General features: G+C 54.2%; 1 protein-coding gene across 1 annotated transcript in view; it reads left to right on the plus strand.

Annotated features, from left to right (window-relative positions):
• LOC117652997 (probable G-protein coupled receptor No18) overlaps positions 1 to 23143 on the plus strand; it is a 99804-nt gene that overhangs the window by 43397 nt on the left and 33264 nt on the right. Inside the window, exons 3-5 of the mRNA XM_034398317.1 lie at positions 10149 to 10246; positions 10310 to 10499; positions 11794 to 11938. Of these exons, the coding sequence (XP_034254208.1) occupies positions 10173 to 10246; positions 10310 to 10499; positions 11794 to 11938 (409 nt within the window). The 5' untranslated portion in view covers positions 10149 to 10172. The remainder of the gene's footprint in view (positions 1 to 10148; positions 10247 to 10309; positions 10500 to 11793; positions 11939 to 23143) is intronic.

Consider the following 23143-nt stretch of genomic DNA (forward strand, 5'->3'; position numbering starts at 1 on the left):
CACAATAAACAGAAATAAACTTTTACCAGACATGTGTGAAAAGTCATGAACCAAGAGAAAGGCTAAATCACCTTGTATCTCTTAGAGGTTAGGATTTGAGAATGTAGGATACATGACCGCAAATAGGGGCAGAATAAGTCGAGCAACAGTAAATAGTAAATGTACGGGAAATCATATAAAAATTTGGGTAAAGCAGTGACCTGTGGAGGTTACGTGCCTGAGACGGGCACGCGAGAATGCATGCCCGCAAGTCCAGAGACTCACCAATTTATCAGGAGAAATTACGTAGTCCTCTTCCTCAACCTCGTAGTCCTCCCTGTCCATGTTGGTGAAGGTTTAAACAGACAGAAGCTGGATATTACATTCAACCAATTCGGTTTCAGCTCGATGGTCGTGGTCCTGGTGCCTCCACTTTAAGCAAACAAGAAGGGGAGGGGGCGGGTGTTTGCACTCTGCAGTACCAACTGAATAACGTATAATATATTTGGGAGCAATAGTTGCCCAAGATTTATTTTTTAATCTAGGTGTAACAAGAATTAATTCGAATGATGTGTATCTTTTACTTGGTCTCAGATTTTTTTTATTTTTGATACCGTAAGTCAAGAAGACTAGGACTGAGGAACAAGTTTTTTTTTCTGTCATGTTTCCTGTCTGGAGGGAATGACCACAATGAGAATAAACATCATTTTTCTAACGTGTATTCAACCAGAAAGAGTAAAACAGGGCCTGAATTTGTACGGCAATGAACGGCAATGTCTTTTAAGAAAACAGTTTACTCGTTGTCGAATGTCTTCAAAATGGGTCACTGGTAGTCTGCACTGGCAGGTCGTGACGTCATCCACTACCAACTGTCAATTCAATACAGTTTTGCAACAAAAAGTTAAACAAGATATTTCATCCTTAAAAATAAAAAAATTAAAAATAATAAATAGAATAATTTTTTTTAAAATCGGTGTTAGGGTGATAGGGTCCAAAATCTTAACTAAAAAAGTAAACCACCTAGTGTGGTGTTACTTTACATGTTGGCTGCAGTTATCACCATCCAATAGAGTAATGGCTGACTGTTTCTGTGTGGTGCTCGTGCTCGGTGCAATCAATGTATTTGGGAAAAAATGTGTTACTCTGAATACTTTGAATGCCTAGACAAGGGTTTCTCTTGTCACTCTGTGATAACTGCCCAAGTTTTGTCGGGTGCCATGCAGAACACAAACGTAAGAACTCAGAGACATCTGCGGTATAACCTAACACTTCACAGGCCGTTTAGTTTTTATGTACCTTTTATTTAGGTGTGTATTTAAACGGCTCCCTATAGTTTTAATTTACAATCTTCTCTATCCTTTAAGAACTGAAGTCCTTTCAGTCTTTTGATAATGTTCATTTACTTCTTCCAGAAAAGAAAGACATCCCGACAAGTTCAACGATCTGTCAATGCCCAAATCTTTGCGGAGAATGCTGCTGCCCTGGCACATTTGAGTCAACAACAAGATGGAAATGAATGTCTTGAGGATGACGATACAAGCGAGAATGCTGACAACATTTATGTCAAGCGTAGATTTATCTCCACTGACGATGGAAGTGAGGGAGTGGAATGTTCTACCAGTGGGATTTTGTCTACAGATTTTAGTCCGGAACCAAAACAAACAACTGCTTCCTCATTTCAGCTACACCAAGATAGTGATGAAGACAACATACATGAAAATTCAATCAATTACTGCTCTAATTATGGTGGTAAAGAGGTTGGTTCTGATCGTAACCACAGTAATGAGACTTCGAATGATTCACAATTTGTAGCTGAATCAGACAGCAGTGAAGATGAAAGTGACGCTGAAGTATTTATAGACAACTGCACTGCTGAAGAGCCAGACAAAATTGAAACATTCTCTGTGAAACAGCATGATGTTTCTCCTGAAGTTTGGAGACTCATAAAAGGTGAAGCAGAGGAGAAGACACAGGAGGAAATATTCAACTCTGAATTAGCACAATGGTCAATGAAGTACAGAGTAAAAAGAAACGCTTTGGATGATTTGCTTCACTTATTAAGAGACCATGGACATCCAGATCTGCCTGCTAGTGCTAAAACTCTACTGAAAACTCCTCGAAGCACCACAAACATAGTGAAAGCTTTGGCAGGTGGGCAGTTTTGGTACAGAGGCATTGTTAATGCATTATTGACTTGCCTTACTGACGAATATGTCCAATCTCTACAGAATAATACTGTTGAAGTAGAAATTTTTGTTGATGGCCTATCGCCTCACAAAAAGGCCAAAAGGAGTATCTGGCCCATTGCAGGGTGTGTGAAAGGACAAAAGACTCCCTTTGTAATTGCTTTGTGGTGTGGAAGCAGCAAAGAACCAACATCAGTTCATGAATTCTTTGAAGACTTTTTAAATGAAAGTGCTGATTTGATAGCCAATGGATTTCTATGTCATGGCAGAAAAATGAAATTCAGCATTCGTCGTTATTTGGCAGATGCTCCAGCAAGAGCTTGGATAAAACAAGTGAAGCCTCATAACTCCTACAGTTCATGTGAAAGGTAAAGATAAAACATATCTCATTATATTATTGCATTGAAATAGCAATGATTATCCTGGCTCTCTTTTTTTATCCAAAAATTGTCTTTTGTTGCAGATGCACTATCGTAGGAGAGTGGAAGTTCAGACGAATGACTTATAATCCGTCAGAAGAATGCACTTTGAGAACTGATGAGTCGTTCGAAAACCAGTGCGATGAGGCTCACCATATTGGAGAGTCACCATTGCTTCGCCTTGGAACAAGAATTATTTCCCAGGTTCCTATTGACGTTATGCATCTGGTTTATTTAGGAGTAAGCAAGAGGTTGCATTCTTTGCTGTTGCGAAAAAAAGCTGGTCGATTCAAGTTACCCGAAGGAGATGTCAAGAAGCTGGATAGCCTGTGTATCTTTTTGTACAAATTCTGTCCATGTGAATTTGCTAGCAAACCTAGACCAATATCACAGTATAAATTATATAAAGCAACAGAGTGGAGGCGCGTTTTATTGTATGATGGTTTTCTTATAAACAAAAGTCACAGGCACAAGGAAGTGTATGAATGCTATTTACTAGTAGCATGTGGTATGAGAATTCTCCTGGATTCAGAACTGCGCTCACAATTCATGGATGATGCCCATTTATTGTTTGTTAATTTTGTGAAACGTTGTTATAGAGTATTGGGTTGTTCATTTGTTGTTTATAATGTCCATCACCTCTTGCACCTAGTTTCTGAGTGTATTCTTCATGGAGATCCGGAGGACTTCAGCTGTTTTATGTACGAAAATTACCTTGGGCAACTGAAAGGGTTCCTTGCTGCCCCAGGAAGATCTTTGCAGCAAATCATCTGTAGATTAATTGAACGTGCCCTTGCACCTGCTGTACAGCCAGTTACTGCACCACGTCAGGTGTTTAAGCAGCCTCACTCTTTCGGCCCAAAATTAGACTGCCATGGCCAACAATTTACCATTGCCTACTTTGAGGGTTTCGTCATTCGTGTAGCTAGAGAAAATCCTAGGGATGCATTTGTATTAATGTCTTCAAGGAAGGTGGTAGTTGTTGAAAATATTGTGGAATCCAATTCAAATGCCTTTATTATTGGTCGTGAATTTTTGAATATGAGCAACTTTTTCACTTTTCCGATGCCTAGTTCTCTACTTAACATTTTTAAAGTGTCCAATCTGGGGCCCTTAAAAAAGTGGAGTAAATGCCAAATTATGAAGAAAGTATCTTATTTTCCCCTTGTAAATGATGGTGACTTTGATAATTTCAACTGGAGAGAGGACGAAGGGCTCTGTATCCCTATCCTTCATTCAGAGGTTTAAACAAAGGGCATGTAGAAAAATTAAGTTTCTTCTTAATTTTCTGTTCATTACATTGTATTAAGGAAAGATTAACTGTACATATTTATTGTAAAATATCTGCAGAAGAATAAAAATTATAGAAAACACAGATTGAACTATTCCTATCTTCATTCCCACTGATGGTGATGTGTATAATTAGACGTTGCCACCTGGAAATAAAAGAAGGGGGCTGCTGGATGCCTGAGTACACATCTGCGGCGCAGTTATCCTCCAAAAATCCACCTCGGTTTTATAATGTCTTGGGTCATATCTTGGGTCAACGGTGCATCGAGATAGATTGAGAGAGGATTGAGCGAGCAGCCCAATCCACATTGCATCTACCAAGATCTTGTAGCGACATGTAGACAATACATTTCTCTGCGTAACTTCTACGTCGATGGAAGGTTGATGCATCGAGCTGCCCAGTCCACGTAATTTCGAGATCGAAATTTCGTTTTCCCGGGGATGAAAACATTCTCTACCTAATATCAGCGTTGAAAACACGTGGACTCGGCTCGTTCGGCAATCGACATCATTTCAACGTAGATTTTAGAGGGATTTCAAATTCGATCTAAAATCTACGTCATTGCGAGGTCGATACCAGGTGGATAAAAGTCATCCACCTATTCCACCTTAGTTACGTGGATTCGACGTGGATGTAACGTGGTTGTTCCCATGGGGCGCGTGGAGCCTCGCGGAGCCTCGCGGAGCCTCGCGGAGCCTCGCGCGGCTTGGCCACGGCGGGCGGTGCCATGGCGGTGCCATCAAAGGTAACCCAGAGCCCATCGACGGCGGGGACAAAGGCCGGGTGCTTGGCGGTGGCGTCGAGCCTCCAGCACACTGAGAGTCGTTTCCGTCTCTCGGTCTCTCAAGCACCCGTACGGGACGCCCCGCGAATGCGAGAGAGACAGAGGCGACCCTCGAAATCGGTGTGCTGGAGGGTCGGTGCCGTCATTCCCTATCGACTCAACGAGTGGCACGGACTTTTGCGCGGCCCTCGTCGCCGGCCTCGGCCGATAAGACAGGTTCCGCGCCGAGTGCAGTGTCTCCAGTGTCTCGCCACTCCAGTGCATCCCGAGGGTAATTGCATCAGGGCCCCCGTCAGCAGCAGCGGGTGCAGCACTGCGCCCCCTCGAGGAGCACGGGCTGCCCCGGGCTGTCTCAGGCTATCCCGGACTGCCGTCCCAGGTTGTCCACCCACGGTACATTGGAACGAGGTCCGCGGCCACGCCCTCCCTGACCCAGAGACGACGAAAACGCGACCCGCTCCTGACCTGCCCCCGCCCCACCCTCACTCACCACAACATGCAGGGGTGTATGTCTCGTGAACACAGAGACTTGCGGGCGTTTAGCATAAAACGACTTATTTCGAAAAGTTTTATTTCCGACTGATGTCATTCTATGCCCAAAGCTCGCACCTGGCCTGGCACCTGGCTGGGGTACATACCTGACACCTGTTAGCAGGTCGAGAGAGCATCACTTTTCTCATCTCTGCCCTACCCCACGTCCCTGGCCTGCCTCACCCCAGCCTGTGCCTCCGCGGCCCCGTGGCTCGCAGCGACGGCCTGCTGTTCCGGCGACCCCCAAGGGGGCCCTGGGGCCCAAGGGCGCATCTGCCTAACATATCCACCCCCACCCCCGCGGCTGCTCTGCAGCTTGGTGTGTGTCGAGGCTGACAACGTCGCCGGCGCCGCGACGCATTGGTCTCTCTCTCTCTCTCTCCACTTGCACGCTCGATCGGTCCCATGGTGGTTTTTTTTTTCGATTGGGATATTGGCATAGGCAGGTGGCGTTCCCACCGAGCCTCTACACACTCTCTCTTTCACACACACGTAAACACTAACACACTATTACACAAACTCTTACACACACTCAAAGACAGGGTGGTGCACGCGGAGCGGTATTTAACACTGCCCCGCCCTGGCCTGCTCCTTCATGACACATTACACGCCCCTAATTGAAGCAGCCGGACCGGCATGGCGAGCTTCCTGCTAAATTGGCTCACTGCCCCCCCCCTCCCCCTCTCTCACTCCCTCTTTCTCTCTCTCCTCCCCCTCTCTGTCTCTCCTCCTTCCTTTCTCCCTCCTTTCTCCCTCTCCCTCCCTCTCCCTCTTTCCCCGCCATGACACGACGGCCGGGGTGCTCAAGGAGAAGTAATTGTCGGCGGGTTGAAGAAGGAGCATTTAAAAAAGTGTTAAATAAGCAAGAAAGCACGGCAGACTGTGTCCAGCACTCCCCGCCTCGGCAGCGCTCGGCAATTGTGTCCGAGCCCTCAGGGCTGACTCCGAAACTGTGGCTCCCGCGTCGGTCTGTCTCTCTCGCACTCATACTCGCCGCACCGTGAGTGCGAGAGAGAGAGGAGAGAGAGAGGAGAGAGAGAGAGAGAGAGAGAGAGAGAGAGAGAGAGAGAGAGAGACGTAGCTCTGCTGGCGCGCTGAATAAACCATCCCGGACTGGCTGAGCCGTGGCGGCCGTGGCGGCCAAGGCGGGATGGCCCACGGCGCTGCCGGCAACTTGTCCGCCTGGGCTGCACGCGTCCCGACGCGTGACTCCGCGCGCCCCGTGGCCACGCACAGTGGGCCAGAAGACCGGTGGGGGCGGCCAAAACTCTAGACGCGTTTTGATCTCCAGAGTCGCTAAATGGAACTTGAATCAAACGTGTGACCCACCCATGGATTGCTCTCCGAACAAGGAATGCATAGGTGAGGTCACACGTTCAGTTCGAGTCCCATTTAGTGACTCTGGAGCTCAAGACGCGTCTAGAGTTTTGGCCGCCTCCACCGGTCTTCTGGCCCACTGTGCCGCGCCGCGCCACGCCGCCGCCCTGCAGACTGAGTCACTTTCGCCGCTCTGTCCCTCTCGCGCATGTGGGCACGGTACCTGGCTTTCCCAGGAAGCCACAGGCGATTTCCAGGGAGCTCCTGCGGAAAGGAGGAACCGTTTTTACCGTGGGGCGTCGCCTAAAGGTGCGAGAGAGGCAGAGCGACGAAATTACAAATGATTCTTGGAATCAGACCGCTGGACGCCATGCTTCTGAGAAAAGGGGGATATGGGTCGCTGTAAGAGGCGTGTGACGTGAGCGGCCCGGGGTGGAGGCGAGGGGGTAACGACTGGTAAATTTCGTGTCAGCCGGATTAAGGATTACCTCGGATTACCCCGGATTACCCCCAAATTACCTCCGGATTACAACAAAAAAATTCCTGGATTACCCCGGATTACCTCAAAATTTTCCCGGATTACCCCGGATTACCTCAAAAATTCGGGTTATCCGGATTACGGATTACCAATTTGCTGTCAGCCGGATTCCCGAAGTCGTTACCCCCTCGGGTGGAGGCCATTGCAGCGCCGCCACCCGCAGCCGGCAGGCTGTCTCTTTGTCTCTCTCGCACTCATAGAGCGGACCGAGGTGCGAGAGAGACAGGGGGCAGCCTCGGCCCGCAGCCAGCCGCCCCGCCTGAAGCCAGCCAGCCAGCCGCCCCGCCTGAAGCCAGCCAGCCAGCCGCCCCGCCCGCAGACAGCCACGCCGCGCCACGGCCGCTTGCGTCCCTCCGTGTTCCGATGTTTTATTCAATGTGGAGACGCGAGCGCCCGATTTCGTCTCGGCCGTTGACGCAACAGTCAGGCGTTTGTCGCGCCGCCGCGGGACGCCCCGTGAGTGCGAGAAAGACAGAGGGCCGAGAGCGATGTTGGGGAATCGCGAGCCCAAAGGTCCGCCCGCGGCTGCCTGGCCGTCGTGTTGATGTTGCTGGTTGCCTTGAACGCTTTTCGCAGTGGTGGGGGCAGTGCGCCCTCTCTCTGTCCCTCTTCCTCAACCCTCTCTTCCCCGTCCGTCTCCTTCCTTGCCACCCCACCCCTTTTTTCGCCTCGGCGCAGCGGGCGGCCTGTCTCGCTGTGTTCCTCCCGATCGACAGCGCTCTGACTGCATTCCGGGGCCGTCTGCCGCAGACCCATTCCCAGTGTCGTCGCTCTGTCTCTCTCGCTCTCTCGGGGCGTCCCGTGTAGGCGCGAGAGAGACAGAGCGACGAAAACGACTCTGGGAGTCAGTCCCCAGGCCGCTGCGCCGCTGCAGTGTAGGGGCTCGCATTTGCTCCCCAATGCGCCTAATTTGTCTCCGCGTCGGCCCCGCCTGTCACGGCCACCCCAGCGGCACCGTGCACTCTCAAAGTCTTATGGCGAGATTCTTTACATCATGTTGGCAGCTGACTTTGTACCGTTACCTCTCAAAATTCAATGTGCCATGTGGGCATTTTATCGGATTTCTTTCGTGAATAATTCTCTAACATACCCCTAAAAATTCATTGTAGGTCAGTTAGTGTGGTGGCGAGAAAAACAATGACGGGGCGACTCTTCGGAATCGCTCGCCACCCGGGTGATTCAGGAAAGCGGTTGGTCGCTCTGTCTCTCTCGCACGCTTGGAGCCCCATGAGTGCGAGAGAGACAGAGCGACGAAACGGCTCTTTCGCTGGGCGGGCCGTCGGCGGGCCGTCGGCGCACTGGGGAGGCGAGGAGGGCGAGGGCGCCCTGCCGGCCGGGCAGACGTGCCGGTTCTCAAGAGTGACTTATGCCCCGTTCCTGCACACTGGGAGTTGTTTCCGTCGCTGTCTCTCTCGCACCCGTACGGGACGCCCCGTGAGTGCGAGAGAGTTAGAGCGACGAAGACAACTCCCAGTCTGCAGCGGCTCCAGCCAGACTCCAGGCGAGGCCGGGGAATTAGCAGCGAGAGGTTCCGCCGCGGCGCGCCGTGCGCGAAGAAGGCGTGTCTCGCTCCAAGTTGTTTCTGCCGCGAGCAGCGCGCTCCATGCTCTCCTCGCGAGGACTTTGACGCGAGGCTGCGAGGCGTCGGGGGTGTGAGCCGCCCAGCTGCGTCAGCCTCACAGTGTGAGCCATCGGCAAACACGCGCCTTTAGCCTGCCGCCGTCCTCGCCGTCGAAACACGACATGGACTCCCATCTTTTTGTGGCGAAGGATTATGCGACTCTTGTCCGTGGTTTTGTTCTGCGGTGTCAGCCGTATAAGGTAGGAATGGCTTGCGTGACGATAGGAAGTTACCAGGACCGCTGCTTTTGAGTCAGCAGGGACTGTATAGCGTTAGCCGAACACACTTTGTTCTTGTTCATTTAGTACTCTCACTGGTCTGCTAATGTATCAATTAAAGTTTTTCACTCGTCTTGCTGTTGCTTTCCTTGCGGAACTGTTGAGGGACAACTTCAAAAGTCGCGCGCCGCGACCATCAGCCCGGCTCACCGCCACCTAGACGAGCGGGGTCGCGGCGCGACGATTGATGCAGCAGTAGCACCGCCCGGCGGGGCCCTTCGCGGCCCGCTCCGCGAGCCACGGGGGCCCTCCAGCGAGCGCGACACCTCTGCCTCGGGGCAGTCGTAGGAAAGCTAGTATTGTATCAGGGTGCGTGTGAGGCCAAGTCGATCAACCCAAAGAATATACTTAAAGTCCAGTCCAGAGTGTGAGTGTTCTATTTGGTCCAAACCCTCTCGATTAGTGCAAACCCGGAAAGTAGGAGATCTCAACAGAACTTGTCTGTTGCCACGCACGGAACCGAAAGGCAGAGGATCATTCGTAGTCCCAGTGTTTTCAAGTGGCGGAGTCAGAGAGCGCCCACCGCCTGGGCGGCAGACCCTCCCGTCACTCCGACGTGTGCGGCGGGTCGGCCTACCTCAGCTTCCGCAGGCGCTCTGTCTGGCTGGGGATCAAGGCTTACGGAGGGCGTGCCGCGTCTTGCCTTGCTGACGGTCTCTCTCTCTCTCTCTCTCTCTCTCTCTCTCTCTCTCTCTCTCTCTCTCTCTCTCTCCCCCCCTCGTTTGCCCCCTGGACGGATTCTGATTCGAGAAACTTGGCTGCTCTTTTCGCCGCGTGTGCGACGATAACGCTCCAATCCTCGCCGCCGGCAACAATGGCCCGGCGGGCGTAACCCCGGCCCAGCCCGCAGCGCGCGGCAGCGCGGGCCCTGCAGGTAGCCGTGCTGGATTTGTCCCTCGCGGAGATGAGTGGCCAAACTTGGGATTATACGCGGAGAAAGGGCGGAATGTGAGAGAAAAGTCGCCTACGGTTCCGCAATTCCGAGAGTGGGAGAGAGAGTGGGGGAGAGAGTGGGAGAGAGAGAGACGGGAGCGTCGCCTGCCGTCAGCCGCGTTGGCCCCAGCGGGGGCTGCGAGCGTGGCTACGTTATCCACCCCCGAAATCTAGAAAGGTCCCCGACGGCGACGTCCTCCCTGACTTCCCCCCGCAGCCCCGGCCGGCGTCTCGTTTCGTTTCCATGACGATGCCCTTCTTGTCCCCGCAGGTGAACGGCGCGGAGCTGCGCGGCATGTCCCTGGATGAGGCGGCGGAGGCGGCCCTGCCCTGCCCGGGGCCGACGGGCGTGGTCGGCGTGGCGGCCGTGTCCACGGGGGCCCCGGTGGCCGCCGGGTCCCTGGCGCCCTCGGCCACCACGGCCGCCCTGAGCGTGACGGCGGGCACGGCGGGGGCCTCGGCCGGGACCACGGTGCCCACGCTGCTGCCCACCCTGGTGGCCCTCAACCTCTCCAGCCTGGGCTGCAACTCGTCCGTCACCACGCTCAGCGCGCCGCTCAACTTCACCTGGCAGGACCTCTCCGTCGTGGCCGTGTCCTGCGTCGTCATCGCGCTCATCGTGGTGAGTGTTTCACGGAAAGGCGCCGGCTCTACACTGTCAATTTCTTTTCAGTGAAATAGACGCAAGCAGAATGCGAAGCAAACTTTCTTTGTAATACTAATTTTTACCGGGTTTTGAAGCAGTTCTAATCGTGTAAAAACCAACAAAATAATTTCTATTCACGTCCATTTTTTTCGTGTCGCGCCAACTTTGAGTCGAGGGCGACGTGGCCAGCGTGATGCGGCCTTCCAGTGCCCCGGTGCCCCCGGCGCCCCGCTCTGACTTATCGGTTCTCTGGACGCCTTGACCGTTCGGTGCATAAATCAACACGGAGCTGGTTTGCTAAGTCCGCCTCGGCAGCCACACTGCCTTACACTGGGTACAAGGCACTGGCTCGGGTCTTGGGGAGCTTGTCAAGGGCCCGTCCAAGGGCCGGGGGAAAGGGGAGGGGGCGGTGGGCCCGGGGGCGGTGAAGTGCGGAGGTGCACCAGAGATTACACTTGATCAGGAGTGAGGGCGCTGGTAAATAGGCCCGTAAGAGGGCGCCGTCTGGGCCTCAGCCCCCCCCCCCTCCGATTGTTCAGCATCCAGGCCCAAGGCTGGGGCCACAAGCCCGGTGGTGCTCGAGGACCGGAAGGAGAGGCGCCTTGTTGGGGTAGCAGTGCTGCCAGCAGTGTGCCAGCAGTGTGCTAGCAGACCGCCTTGACTGTGCATTAATTGGTGGGCAGGAAGCCCGAAGCGTAACTGATGGTAGTTCAAATTTGTACGATTTTCATATGAAAAAAACCTGCACATTTGCTCCTTTTTTGTAGAAAACCGTGTGCAAAAAGGTTCATCTACACAGAAAACTGTTTCTACGAACATTTTAGTGAGTAGATTCGAGTGTCCCGACCGTGATGTCTTAATTTTCGTCTCCTAAATTTCGCGAATTTGAGGAACCCTTTAAATTTAAAAGCACACCCAACCCCTTCAAAAAATGTCATTTTTGGAATCAAGTAAATTTACTTGCAACAAGTAAATTTGTTTTAAGCATTCAGTAACTTGATTTTCTTTGGGTGTACTGCCCCGACTGTGTTTAAATGACTATCCAATGCCTCGGTTAAACTTAAAACATCAAAATGATTCGCTTTCTTCCAACCCTTTAGACCCGTGCGCCGAGCTCGCTCACGAGCACGCGGTCACGTGCCGAGCCGACGTATCGAAAACCGTTTTCGATGTATCGTTTCGAGGTATCGCGGCGGTGTGTCATTCACCGGCGCGGCAAAGTACCATCATTCCGCCGCGACAGCGCTTATTTGGCCCTTTGTTTTTCCAGATCGGCAACACGCTGGTCATTGTGGCCGTGCTGACCACGCGGCGGCTCCGCACCATCACGAACTGCTTCGTCATGTCGTTGGCCGTGGCGGACTGGCTGGTGGGCGTGTTCGTGCTGCCGCCCGCCGTGGCGTACCAGCTCATGGGTGAGTGAGTCTACGATTTGCGATTGTACCGCCGCCTTAATTTTCGAGTCTCGAATCGAAGTGAATCGACTGCCTTAAGAGGGGCGAAATGAGTCCCCTCCGGTTGTGTTCTAGAATTATTCTTTTCGAAAATTTAACACTTTTGTTTAGTTTGAATTGAGTGTGCCTGATCTGATTTGAGTCGATTCGATTATTCGATTGCTAAATGCGAACTCAACTAGTGAACACTCTGAACAGGACGCCGGCTGAGGTCGCCACGTGTGGCTGCTGCCCCACGCGCTCGCAGCAGCAGGTGATTAGCAAACATTTCCGGATTTTTTATGGAGGCAGAAAATGTCGGGCCGGGCCGGGGGTAAGCAATTTCACGGTCTGTTTGTTATTTGCGAGAACGGCGGCCTCCGTTCTGCGAAAGGAAGCAGACAGTCGAGGGGAGCGGGTGGGACTTGGAGCAGGCCCACTGCTATGTAGTTCCCACCCCGCCCTCTTACAGTGCGATAGTCTCGGTGTGCAGAGGGCCTCCGAGTCTGCACCCAAAAAAATGGTTTCTTGGTTTTTGATTTTCTTGGTTTTTGTAAGAAAAATAATCTTGACACATGAAATTTTTTTATTCAAGAAAAAAAATTGGATTAAGAAAAATTTTCTTGCAAAAAACAAGGAAAGTTGCATATTCTTCTTCTATGACGTGTGCGGAATTACAGCGCAACCAACGCGGCCCCCACAACACGCTGCCTCGACCTTTGGTGCCGGCCTCGCCCCGCCTCACCCGCCACGCCCCACCACGCCCCACGACTTGATAAGTTGGTCGTCCAGGACGCCCTTCTCGCTGGCCTTCCCGGACGCTTCTTACCCCCACCGCCGCCGGGGTCCGGTTTGGCCGCCGTGCCACCTTGGGGCCGGGCCGGGCCACACACTGTTAAAGAAAATGGCAGAAAATCCGCAGAAAATGGCACGGCACCAATCTGGTAGACAAGACAGTCCGCTTCCTGGCTAGGGACACCGCACGGTTTTGATATCGTCGCAGGCTCCTTACGAGGGGAATTGTCAGCGCAACCAAGCGGAATATACCTCTCACCTTTGGTGCCGGCCTCGCCCCGCCTCACCCCGCCACGCCCCGCCCCGTCTCACCCGCCACGCCCCACCACGCCCCACGACTTGATAAGTTGGTCGTCCAGGACGCCCTTCTCGCTGGCCTTCCCGGAGCTTCTTACCTCCACCGCCGCCGGGCACGGAAAAAAAGGATTAGTTGTAACAACTAACATGTTAGTTGGAATGCGGCCAACTAAGATTTTAGTTGCTGCGACTAAAAGTTTGCTGCAGGAACAAAAATATTAGTTTAACCAACTAACAAATTAAAGTTGGTACAAGGATAAAGTTTATTGTGCCTACAATATGTTAGTTGTGATGACTAACACGAGCGTCACGAGAGAAAAGAAACATCACACAAGAAAAACCTTCAGCGGGTATCGATCGCGGAATCTGTGATCTGAGAGCTGCTGAGGCTATCCACTGCGCTGTGGTGAGCTGATAGCGGAGAATGCCAATGAGCTGATACAGCAAACTGACCGATGCTAGGACAAGCGACGATAATCTCGCCCGAAAGTCGGGTCTCCTAAGAATGTCCGCAGCGCAGTGGGCAGCGTCTGATCGACAAGCGACAGGTCCCGTGTTCGATTCCCGCCCCAGACTTTTTCTGTACGTGGTTTTTTCTCCGTGACGCTCGTGTAATCCTGACAACTAACATAGTGTTGGCATAATCAACTTATCCTTGAGCCACTGCATTTCTAGTCGTTTCAACTAATAATTCGTTAGAGCGCAAACTTTTAGTTGTGAAAACCAAAATCTTCTTTGGACGCTTTTCAACTAACATGTTAGTTGTCACAACTAATCCTTTTTTTCCGTGGGGTCCGGTTTGGCCGCCGTGCCACCTTGGGGCCGGGCCGGGCCGGGCCCCACTCTGTTAAAGAAAATGGCACGGCACCAATCTGGTGGACAAGACAGTCCGCTTCCTGGCTAGGGACACCGCACGGTTTTGATATCGTCGCAGGCTCCTTACGAGGGGGTTTTGGTTATGTTTCTTTTTTGTACACAAAGGAATACACCATATATCTCCCCGAATGTAACGGCTTTTCCTTAACAGTGCAGGGGCTCCAAGGGGCTCGTTAAGCACCTCGCGACCGGAAATCAACGGGAGGGAAAGAAATACTGCCGTCTCGCGTGAGATTCTTTGGCGCGGCGCCCGGGGAGGCCCCGCTCCGCCCCGCCATGCCGGGCCCACCTTGCCGGCCCACCTTGCCGCCCCGCGCTATCGCCTCGACGAGCGATTCCGCCCCCCTCGCCCTGTCTCTCTCGCACCCCTGCGGCACCCTCCGTGAGTGCGAGAGAGACAGAGAACCGCGCGTCCGGTGAGCATTACTCTCTTTATCTAGCGCGCTTTTATCCGGCGCGCCCCAGCAGCGCGTCCTTCCCTCCCGCCCAGTTCCCGCCCGGTTCCCGCCTCCCAAACGCGCCAAACGCACGCCGCGCGTTGTTTCAATTTGGGCGGCCGTTGGCGGCGCCTGCAACGCCTGCAACGCCTGCAACGCCTGCAACGCCTGCAACGCCTGCAACGCCTGCAACCCGGCCATCCGTTTCCGGACCGTGAGATGACGGTCGCGCCACTCCCCTCGGTGGATACTCCCGATGGAGCTCGCGATGGACCTCCCGATGGAGCTCGCGATGGAACTCCCGATGGAGCTCGCGATGGACCTCCCGATGGAGCTCGCGATGGAACTCCCGATGGAGCTCGCGATGGAGCTCCCGATGGAGCTCCCGATGGAGCTCCTGATTGGGACTCCTGAAGCTCCCGAAGGACACCCGGCGGTGGGCCCCTTCGGGCCCTGGTCCCCGGTGGGGCGTGTGGCCGCGTATGGCGAAACTCTCTCGGCGAAATGGGCCAGGGAAATGACCCAGTGACCATAAAGTGTATGGCGGGCCTGACTGTAGCCCCTTTGTCTTAATACGTCGTCGCCTGGGTCCCGGCCGTGCCTCGCCCCGCCCCGCCCTCGACACGGCCTCGGCCCCATAACCACGGGGCTCGGAGCGCGGGGCCCGGCGGGGCCAGTGCGGAGGAGGGGCGCTGGCTTCGCTGGCTTGGCGGCGATCAGGTACGCGTCACCGCCTCCCCGCAGGCCGAGAGGCGGGAGGGTTGGGCCGGCCGCTCCCGGGGCGCGCGGCCGTGGCCGGCAAGGCCGTGACCGTGGTCGGGGCCGCGAGGTCGGGGCCGGTCTGGGCGGGGCATTATACTCTCGTGACCATTGACCCCCAGGAGTACATCATCCCTAGGGACAGTGTACTCCCCCCTTAGGAGAGTACACCATCCCTAGGATAGTGTACTCCCTACCTCGAGAGGGGGGAGTACATTGACCCTAGGGATGGTGCTCGCCCATGGAATTTTCCCGAGGGAGCTCCCCCGGGAACCTCCCTAGGGCCGCAGGGAAACTCCCGCATAGCGGGAGGTACCTCCCTAGGGAAAGCTCCCGATGGAGTACATGTTACTCCTTGAAAGGGTAGGCAAGAAGGAAATCCGGCGGTGGGCCCTTGGGGCCCTTGGTCCCCGGTTAGGACGGGGTTGGCCTTTATGGTGAAACTTCTGGTCGAGAGTAGGGTCAGGGAAATGATCCATTGACCCGAAAAAGGTGTTGGATGGGCCGGGACTTAGCCTTTGTTTAATACGTCGCCTTCCCCGGCCCGTGCCACGGCCCCGCCCCGCCCCGACACGGCCTCGGCCCTATGACGTCGGGCCGAGCGGGGGCCCGGGCCAAGTCCCCCTGCGGAGGAGGGGCGCTGGCTTCGCTGGCTTGGGGCACATCAGGTACGCGTCACCCCCTCCCTAAGGGGGAGACAGCGGGAGGGTTGGGGGTACTCATCCGGGGGTAGGCCCGTTACCGGCAAGGCCGTGACCGTGGTCGGGGCCGCGAGGTCGGGGCCGGCCGCGCTGTCCAGGATGAAGGAGTGCCCTTATTTGTGGTTGCTACCCGCTGGGACTTAAGCACACGGCCACATGTTCCCCGCCGCACCCCGCCCGCCGCGCCCCGCCACGCCACGCCCCGCAGAGGCGCAGCTCGTCCGTGAAATACGATCGTGGAATGCGACTGGGGAATCGGCAGCTTGAGTCGTCCAGTCGTAAAAAAAATGAAAAAAATAGTCAAAAGATGGTGAGTAGTGGCGTCGTCGGCTGGGAGTCGTCGCGGTGCACGAGGCTTGAAAGGCAGCAAGCAGACACCGCGGTTTGCCGCACATGCGAGTCACGGCCCCGCGGGTGCAGGGCCTCGCGGGACACGCCTCTCTCTCTCTCTCTCTCTCTCTCTCTCTCTCTCTCTCTCTCTCTCTCTCTCTCTCTCTCTCTCTCTCTCTCTCTCTCTCTCTCTCTCACACACACACACACACACACACACAGCCCCTGTCCCTCTCCTCCAGAGACGGTGAAATGGAATTCAAGTGCGCGCTGTCTCTGTGCGGCGCGGTGCCGCGGATGAACCCCCTCCCTTGGGACATTCATGCTTGAGCGCGGCCAGGCAGGTAATCCGAGTGGAAAATACATCGGAATCACCCCGCCAGCCAGCCAGGCTGCCGGCGGACTGATTCCGAGAGTCGTTTTCGTCGCTCTGTCTCTCTCGCTCCTGTACACGGGGGACGGCGGCCCGTGAGTGCGAGAGACAGAGCGACGAAAACGACTCTCGGAATCAGTGTGCAGCACCGCACCACGGGCGCCGCGGGCCGTGCGTGGAAATCCGACATGTGGTCGGGCGGCTCGGCGTGACTACGTTATTCACTGACTTCGGCACGCCGTCCTTCCATGAGGCCTGGAAAGAGAGGACGCGTGAGGGACGTCGTGATGACGCAGAATTCTTCGGGCGACTCTGCTTGTAGATGCTAGCGGAATGCAGGCTCTGATACGTGAACGATGAGAAATTAAGCCACCTTAAAGGGTCAGTAAAAAATTTACCTTCTTGTGGGGTAGAATCAAACAGGTGAAAATTTCGAGTTTTTATTCTCTTTTCTGTAGTAGTGCAAATCGAAATTCTCAATTTTTAGCGGTCGCCATACGTTGGTTTTTCCCGCATTATGGTTGAACACTTCGTTGAGAACTTTGATTATGTCAAGGTGCGAGGTCGACCCTGACTCTTTCTGAGTGACATAAGTGTGCATAGAGAACACACTCGCTCTTTTATATATACTGATCAAATTTCGAAATTTGCCTAAATGTTTTACACTGCGGTGCAAGATCACGCTGCGACCAAACAACTACTGTGCGCCCCGAAATGCTATTCCGGGGGGTCAATTCTGTTATTCATAACGCTGTTACACTACCAGCGCGCGGGGAGCTAGCGGCGACCGGCTAAACTAATACCCGTGCGGACCCAGCCCGCGTGTGTGACGGGTCCAAAGCCAGCCCGGGGCGGCTCTCTCTCTCGACCAGCGATATTGTTTTGGCCTTCCAGTCCAGGGCACTGTAGGTCTAATATTGCAAAGGAAGGAGAAACAAACATTGAAAATAGTGCCACATTTTTATCGGAACTAGTGACGCTCATTGGGGAGTTGTGGAATTTTCAGGGTCTGCACTTGGAGACTGCAATCCCCAATGAGCTTCCTCACTTGGTTTCACCATAAGGTGGTCCGTACGTAAAGAGCACCCCATGCAAGTCACCTCCTTGAACGGCAAAAACACGATTTCTGGGGTTGCCTAAAGCAAAGGCACACGCGATGTCTAGGAAGTTCCTCGGAAAATAAGTAACTGTTTTCGCCGTCATGAAAATCGCCGCGGGGGGCGGCGCGCCACGAGCGTCTCGTGACGTCATCCGACGTCGTCCGACGTGGCCTTGTTTGCCGCACGCACTTGACATGTCTGCCAAGTTCGACTGGCCGCCTGCTGTATTATACGCCCACCGCATCGCCCGCGCCGCACACTCTTCGAGAGCCGCCCCCGCACTGCCCCCGCACTGCCCCCGCACTGCCCCCGCACTGCCCCCGCACTGCCCCCGCACTGCCCCCGCCGCCCCCGCACTGCCCCCGGCGTTGGTTGCGCTCGACTCGGAGGACGAGACCAGTCTGTGGATCTGTCTGTCACGTGGTAAAACAACAAAACAACAAAAATGAAAAATAACCATGAAAATGAAAAGAAAAAAATTCATTTCGATCCAGCAGTGTCCTTTCTCGCGGCTGCGCTTTCAATATTTAGACGATGTTTGGCGGCGCCGGAAGGCAGAAAAGTCGGAAAAGTCAAAAGCAGGGTCCTCTGCTTGATGATCACGGTGGAATGAAAGTTAAGGAAGGGCCCTTACCCCTTCCCTCTCTCTGTACTCCTCACTATTTCCTCTCTCCTCTCCCCTCTACCCTTTCCCTGCACCCCATTCCCCCTCCCCTCTCCCCTTTCTCAATCCAGGCGGCCTTTATCGCCGACATTTAAAAAGTTTGGCCCATTAACGGGACTGCGGACAGGTCACGCTGGTTCAAAGTGCCTCGCGGCGTCCTAACACACTTAGCGGCCGGCCGCCGCGTCGCCGCCGTGACGCCATGCTTTGCTTGCGTCGTCGTCGTCGTCGAAAATAAAAGAGAACGAAGAACAGAGAAACTCGAAACCACTTCGACCCTTCGTCACGCCCACGCCGCCTCTATCGGCGATCTCTCGAGTCACTGTTGCGAGCGGGCCGGGCTTGCTGGGTTGCGGGACGAGCGGCCCGCTGGCCCGACTCGTTAACGAGGTGATTCACAAAGCTAATTATCTCACCTGCCCTGCCGCGCCGTGCCACGCCGTCAGAGAGCCCAGATTACTGTGTACCGCTGCGACAACCCCACAGCACCGTGTCGCGCTTACGGAGGTGGATCAGCCTTGCTGCAGCGCCACTGCAGCTACAGCCTCGCTACCAAAGCCTTCCTCCAACAGGGTCGCCGTAGAGGCATCGCCACGAGGACCTCACTAACAGTCTCACTACAGCAGCCTCACTGCAACAGCTGCACTACAATCGCCTCTCTAGCCTCACTGCAATAGCCTCTCTTCAACGTCTCAACAATAGCCGCTCACTACGACAGTCTCACTACAAAACCTCACCGCCCAGCCTCGCTACAGTGTCTTTACTACAGTAGCCTCTCTACAACAGCTGCACTGCAATTGCCTTCTGCAACACTCTCTCCGAAAACAGCCTTGATAGCCTCGCGGCTCGCTTCGCTAATGCGGTTTTCGCCACGCCACTTGCTGCACACACTACTTGGCCACACTTGTGAACAATTTGTTGAGACCTTCTCCACATGCTCAAGTTGAGCTCCCGCCTGCCACGGCCTTGCAAGTAGACGCTACTCTCTCTCTATTTCGCCCCGTTGCCTCGACAATGCACTTCCTCAACAGTCCTCCTCTGTGTCTCCTCCATCCCTTCCGCCTCTTCCTCCGGCCCTGCCCATTCATGCATCACTATGGCCGGCTCAGCGCTTTGTCAACTTGGGCCCCAAACCTGGACGCCTCCACACCGCCCACTGACCGCCACCACGGCCCAAGGGGAAGGCCACTCTTTGAGACGACAGACTGACGGATGGACGGACAGCAGACAGAAAGACCCAGGGGTGAGTTGGGGAACTCTTATGGAGCTGATATCTTGACTTCAAGCCGTCCCTCGATCGGTTATTACTTCTAACTAGCAAGAAAATCTGAGTGTTAAATCCTTGTCTAATGAATGTTGAAATGTCTGTGGTAGGCCACTAGATGGTGTACTTTTCTCCGTCAACTTACCCTCGACAGAAAGAAAGGTAGATCAGGGCGACCGAGTGGCCTCGGTAAAATAATTGGACCAAAGTAGGACCATCTACCCTCCGTGAACCGAAATGTCCCCAGCTGCTCGTTGGGTGACTTTGCCACTTCGGGCACGCTGTCAATTAGGAACACTCTGCCCTTTTTTTTGCCCGAAGCCAGACAGACCTTTGGCTCGGCTGTTTGCGGGCTGACTGTCAAAGCCGCCGTGAGGAAGCGGCTTCGTTACCCAATCCCGACGTTTTGTGAATCTCATCCGGCCTTGGGTGGACAGACCGTCGCAGCCCTGCCCTAAATGAATAATGACCCATATCGGGGCGCCGTTCTGACAGGCATGCCCCAATCGGTGGCTCCCGATACCTTTGTTGGCCGCCTAGCCTGTATGCCTCTCGACTACTCGTTCCCTGGCCCCATAGTGTTTGCGCGGGGCCCTGTGGGCGGCCGTGGCTGCCTGCATTGTGCCGCTGTGTGTTTCGGCGAGGGTTTGCGGTCGATACGTAATTCCGGGCAATCGGGAGCACTCCCTTGCTAGGTGCAGTGGCGTAGCGTCCCGTGCGTCGTTACGTGCAACCACAAGCGCCACAGTGCACTGCATCAATGCACCGTACACTCGAAGAAAAAAGTACCTGCCGCTTTATCTACTACTTTTTTTGGGCCCAACATCTGCCACTGCCGGTCTCTCATCACTACAAAAATCTTATGGGTGCTTATTATACTGCTATTCGAGTGTACTTGACCGGTAAACTTTAATAGGAGTATGCTGGAAAGGAGTGTACTCGGACAAGTGCACATCTATGGGAGTGAACTTGGGTGAGTAAATATTTATGGGAGTGGACTTGCACACCTACTGGAGTTGAGAAAGCACACTATCGTGACAGAATCAACGTAGTGTCTTTGTCAAAGTACATTCCTAAAGACATGTCCTTGTCTGTCCAAGAACACTTCTAAGACGTCCTTGTCTGTCCAAGTACATTCCTAACGACATGTGCTTGTCCAAGTATACTCCTAAAAATATGTCTTTGACCAATCCAAGAGCACTCCTAAAGATGTGCATTTGAAAAGTGCTACATTCCTATAGATGTATACTTCTCAAGTACTACTCTCTGTGTACTTGACAAGTGCACTTCGAGATCACGTCTCCCACCCACTCATTGGATTTTGAAGTGCTGCCAGGCTCCACGTATTTCCCGCTTTCGTTTAACCTGTGGGGCTAACGTTCCGAGAAGGACCAGCGGTCGCTTTGAGGCAGCGTGCTCAAACCGTGCCGGCCCCGTCCGCGCCCCCGGCGGCCCTTACCGTGTGGTACCCGTCGTGCGCCCCGTGCGCGCTGAGGGACTTGTTAGTGGCGCTCGGGTACGGTCTAACGCGGCTCTGGGCTGGCTCTCGTGTTGCCGGTGCCCCTGCGCTCGGAACCCGCCGTCCGTCGCCTCGCCTTGGGTTACTACACTAAAAATGGATCCTGCTAAACTACCGGCAGGGAAGTGCCTGCGGGCACCTCGTGCGCGTGCGTCGACCGCGACACTACTCCCCTTGCTTGCCGGAAGCGACTATGCAGAGTGGCATCCTGCTTGGTTGCGTTCGTGAACGGCAGGGACGTTCCGGGGTTCGAATCCCCGAGGCCTCCTCGCTCTTTATTCATGCCGTCGCCCTGGCCGAGGGGTGCGTCGGTCACCCGGCCTGCCTGAAACAACCTGCTCGGCCCGGATCAGCCGCACCGAGCCGCTCAGCCCCTTCAAGCAGAGACACTTTTCCTCGCCACTTGGTAATAATGGGGCCCTTCGGCATTATGTGTAGTGTACACGGACGAGAAAAGGCCAGCATCGCGCGTAAAGGTTTCGCCATTTTCCCGTTTAAAATTGACTTGATTTTTCCCGTAAGATCTTTTGAGATCTGTAGAGATTGCTGGAGGTCTAAAACGATTTCTGGAGACTTATAGAGATTTCAGAAAATCTGAAGATTGTTGTAGATTTATACAGATTTCTGAGGAACTTGTTTATCCCACACCAAGGTCTTAACAATAAAAAGATATCTTGCTTGTCCCAAAATGGAAAAGCTTTCTATTTCCTTCTTATCCCCAGATGTTGAGACCAATTTTGTGCGTGAAATTTGATCCGAAATGCAGTGTTTGGCACGCAGTCAGACAGTGTCGAGAACCGATGCTCTGATTGGTGCCGCCCCCGCGTTGCGCTACTGATGCTAGGCCCCCTTGTCGCTCCATTCACCAGGAAGTTGGTTCAGTTTGAAGCCGCCTGCTGGCAGTGGGACAGCCATGGCTCAGCTGCACCCTGCGTGCCTGGGCGCGATGCGGCCCTGAGCGCCACAGCAGCTCACGCTCTCCTCAGGGATTGAGTTCCTTGTTGACGGTCACGAACCAACTGCCTAGCCTGCACAGGCCTGCCCGCACCTTTTACATGAGTTCACTCTCAGATTTTCGTGGGATGGCCCAAAGTCAAGATAGATCCATACGGGTCGTGCTTTTCTTACCTTGTGCTTTCTACATGACAATTCGAAAATATTAGTGTCAAGCAGGGTGAAGAACTGAACATGTACATCCCGGTGTATCACTGCTTATTATCTTCAAACAAGAAATATGGTCTTAAAACGCTCTATTGGTATCCAACTTATTAGAGCTTCGCATTGTAAATTTTCTTTGATTCGGTGAAACGTGCTTGGTCTGCAGTGTAATACCAGGAACAGACTCTTCTGGCCTTCCACGCTCCACACCCCACCCCCCTCTCCGTGCCGTGACCGCCGAAAAGGTTTGAACGCGTTACAGATCGCGCCCGACCCTTGAAACAGGAGCCCCCGCAGCGCACTGCAGCACCCTCGACAAGAGTCTCACACATCCTTTGTCCTCTCTTTTCGCCTCTCTCTCTCCCTCTCCCTCCCTCCCTCTCTGCCTGTAAGCCTCGGATTCCCCTTCTCTTTCCGGACGCGGGCCACTTAGGCGTCGTATTAGGGAGTCCCGGCAGACCGGGCGGCGTGCCACGAGTCCCGGCAATGCCACGCGAAGCGCGAACAACTTTTCGTTGAGTCGCCGGGCGTCCCTCTGCGGACTTCCGAGAGTCTTTTCCACCGCTCCGTCTCTCCCGCACTCATGGAGCGTCCTGTATAGTTGCGTGAGAGACGGAGCGACGAAAACGACTCTCCGGAGTGGCCCGGATCCTCGCTCAGAACGACCTCCTGGGACTGCCTCGAATCAGGGTGTCGTGCGCCTCGCGTCGCTGCTGGAGGGGCCACCTGGCAGAAACAACTAAAATAGTCCCACGGCCTCGCCGCCGCTCCGTCTAGAGCAAGAGTGGATTTAAAAGGGGGAGGGAGGGGGCACGGGCACCAGGCCCTATGCCCTCCCTGTGGCCCCTAGAGATCCGCCAGAGAAAAACATCACTGTAACCCGAGGGGTACCTCACTTCGAAAACAGGTGTACA

The sequence above is a fragment of the Thrips palmi genome, unplaced genomic scaffold, assembly GCF_012932325.1.
Source record: "Thrips palmi isolate BJ-2018 unplaced genomic scaffold, TpBJ-2018v1 HiC_scaffold_8, whole genome shotgun sequence".
Classification (NCBI taxonomy): domain Eukaryota; kingdom Metazoa; phylum Arthropoda; class Insecta; order Thysanoptera; family Thripidae; genus Thrips; species Thrips palmi.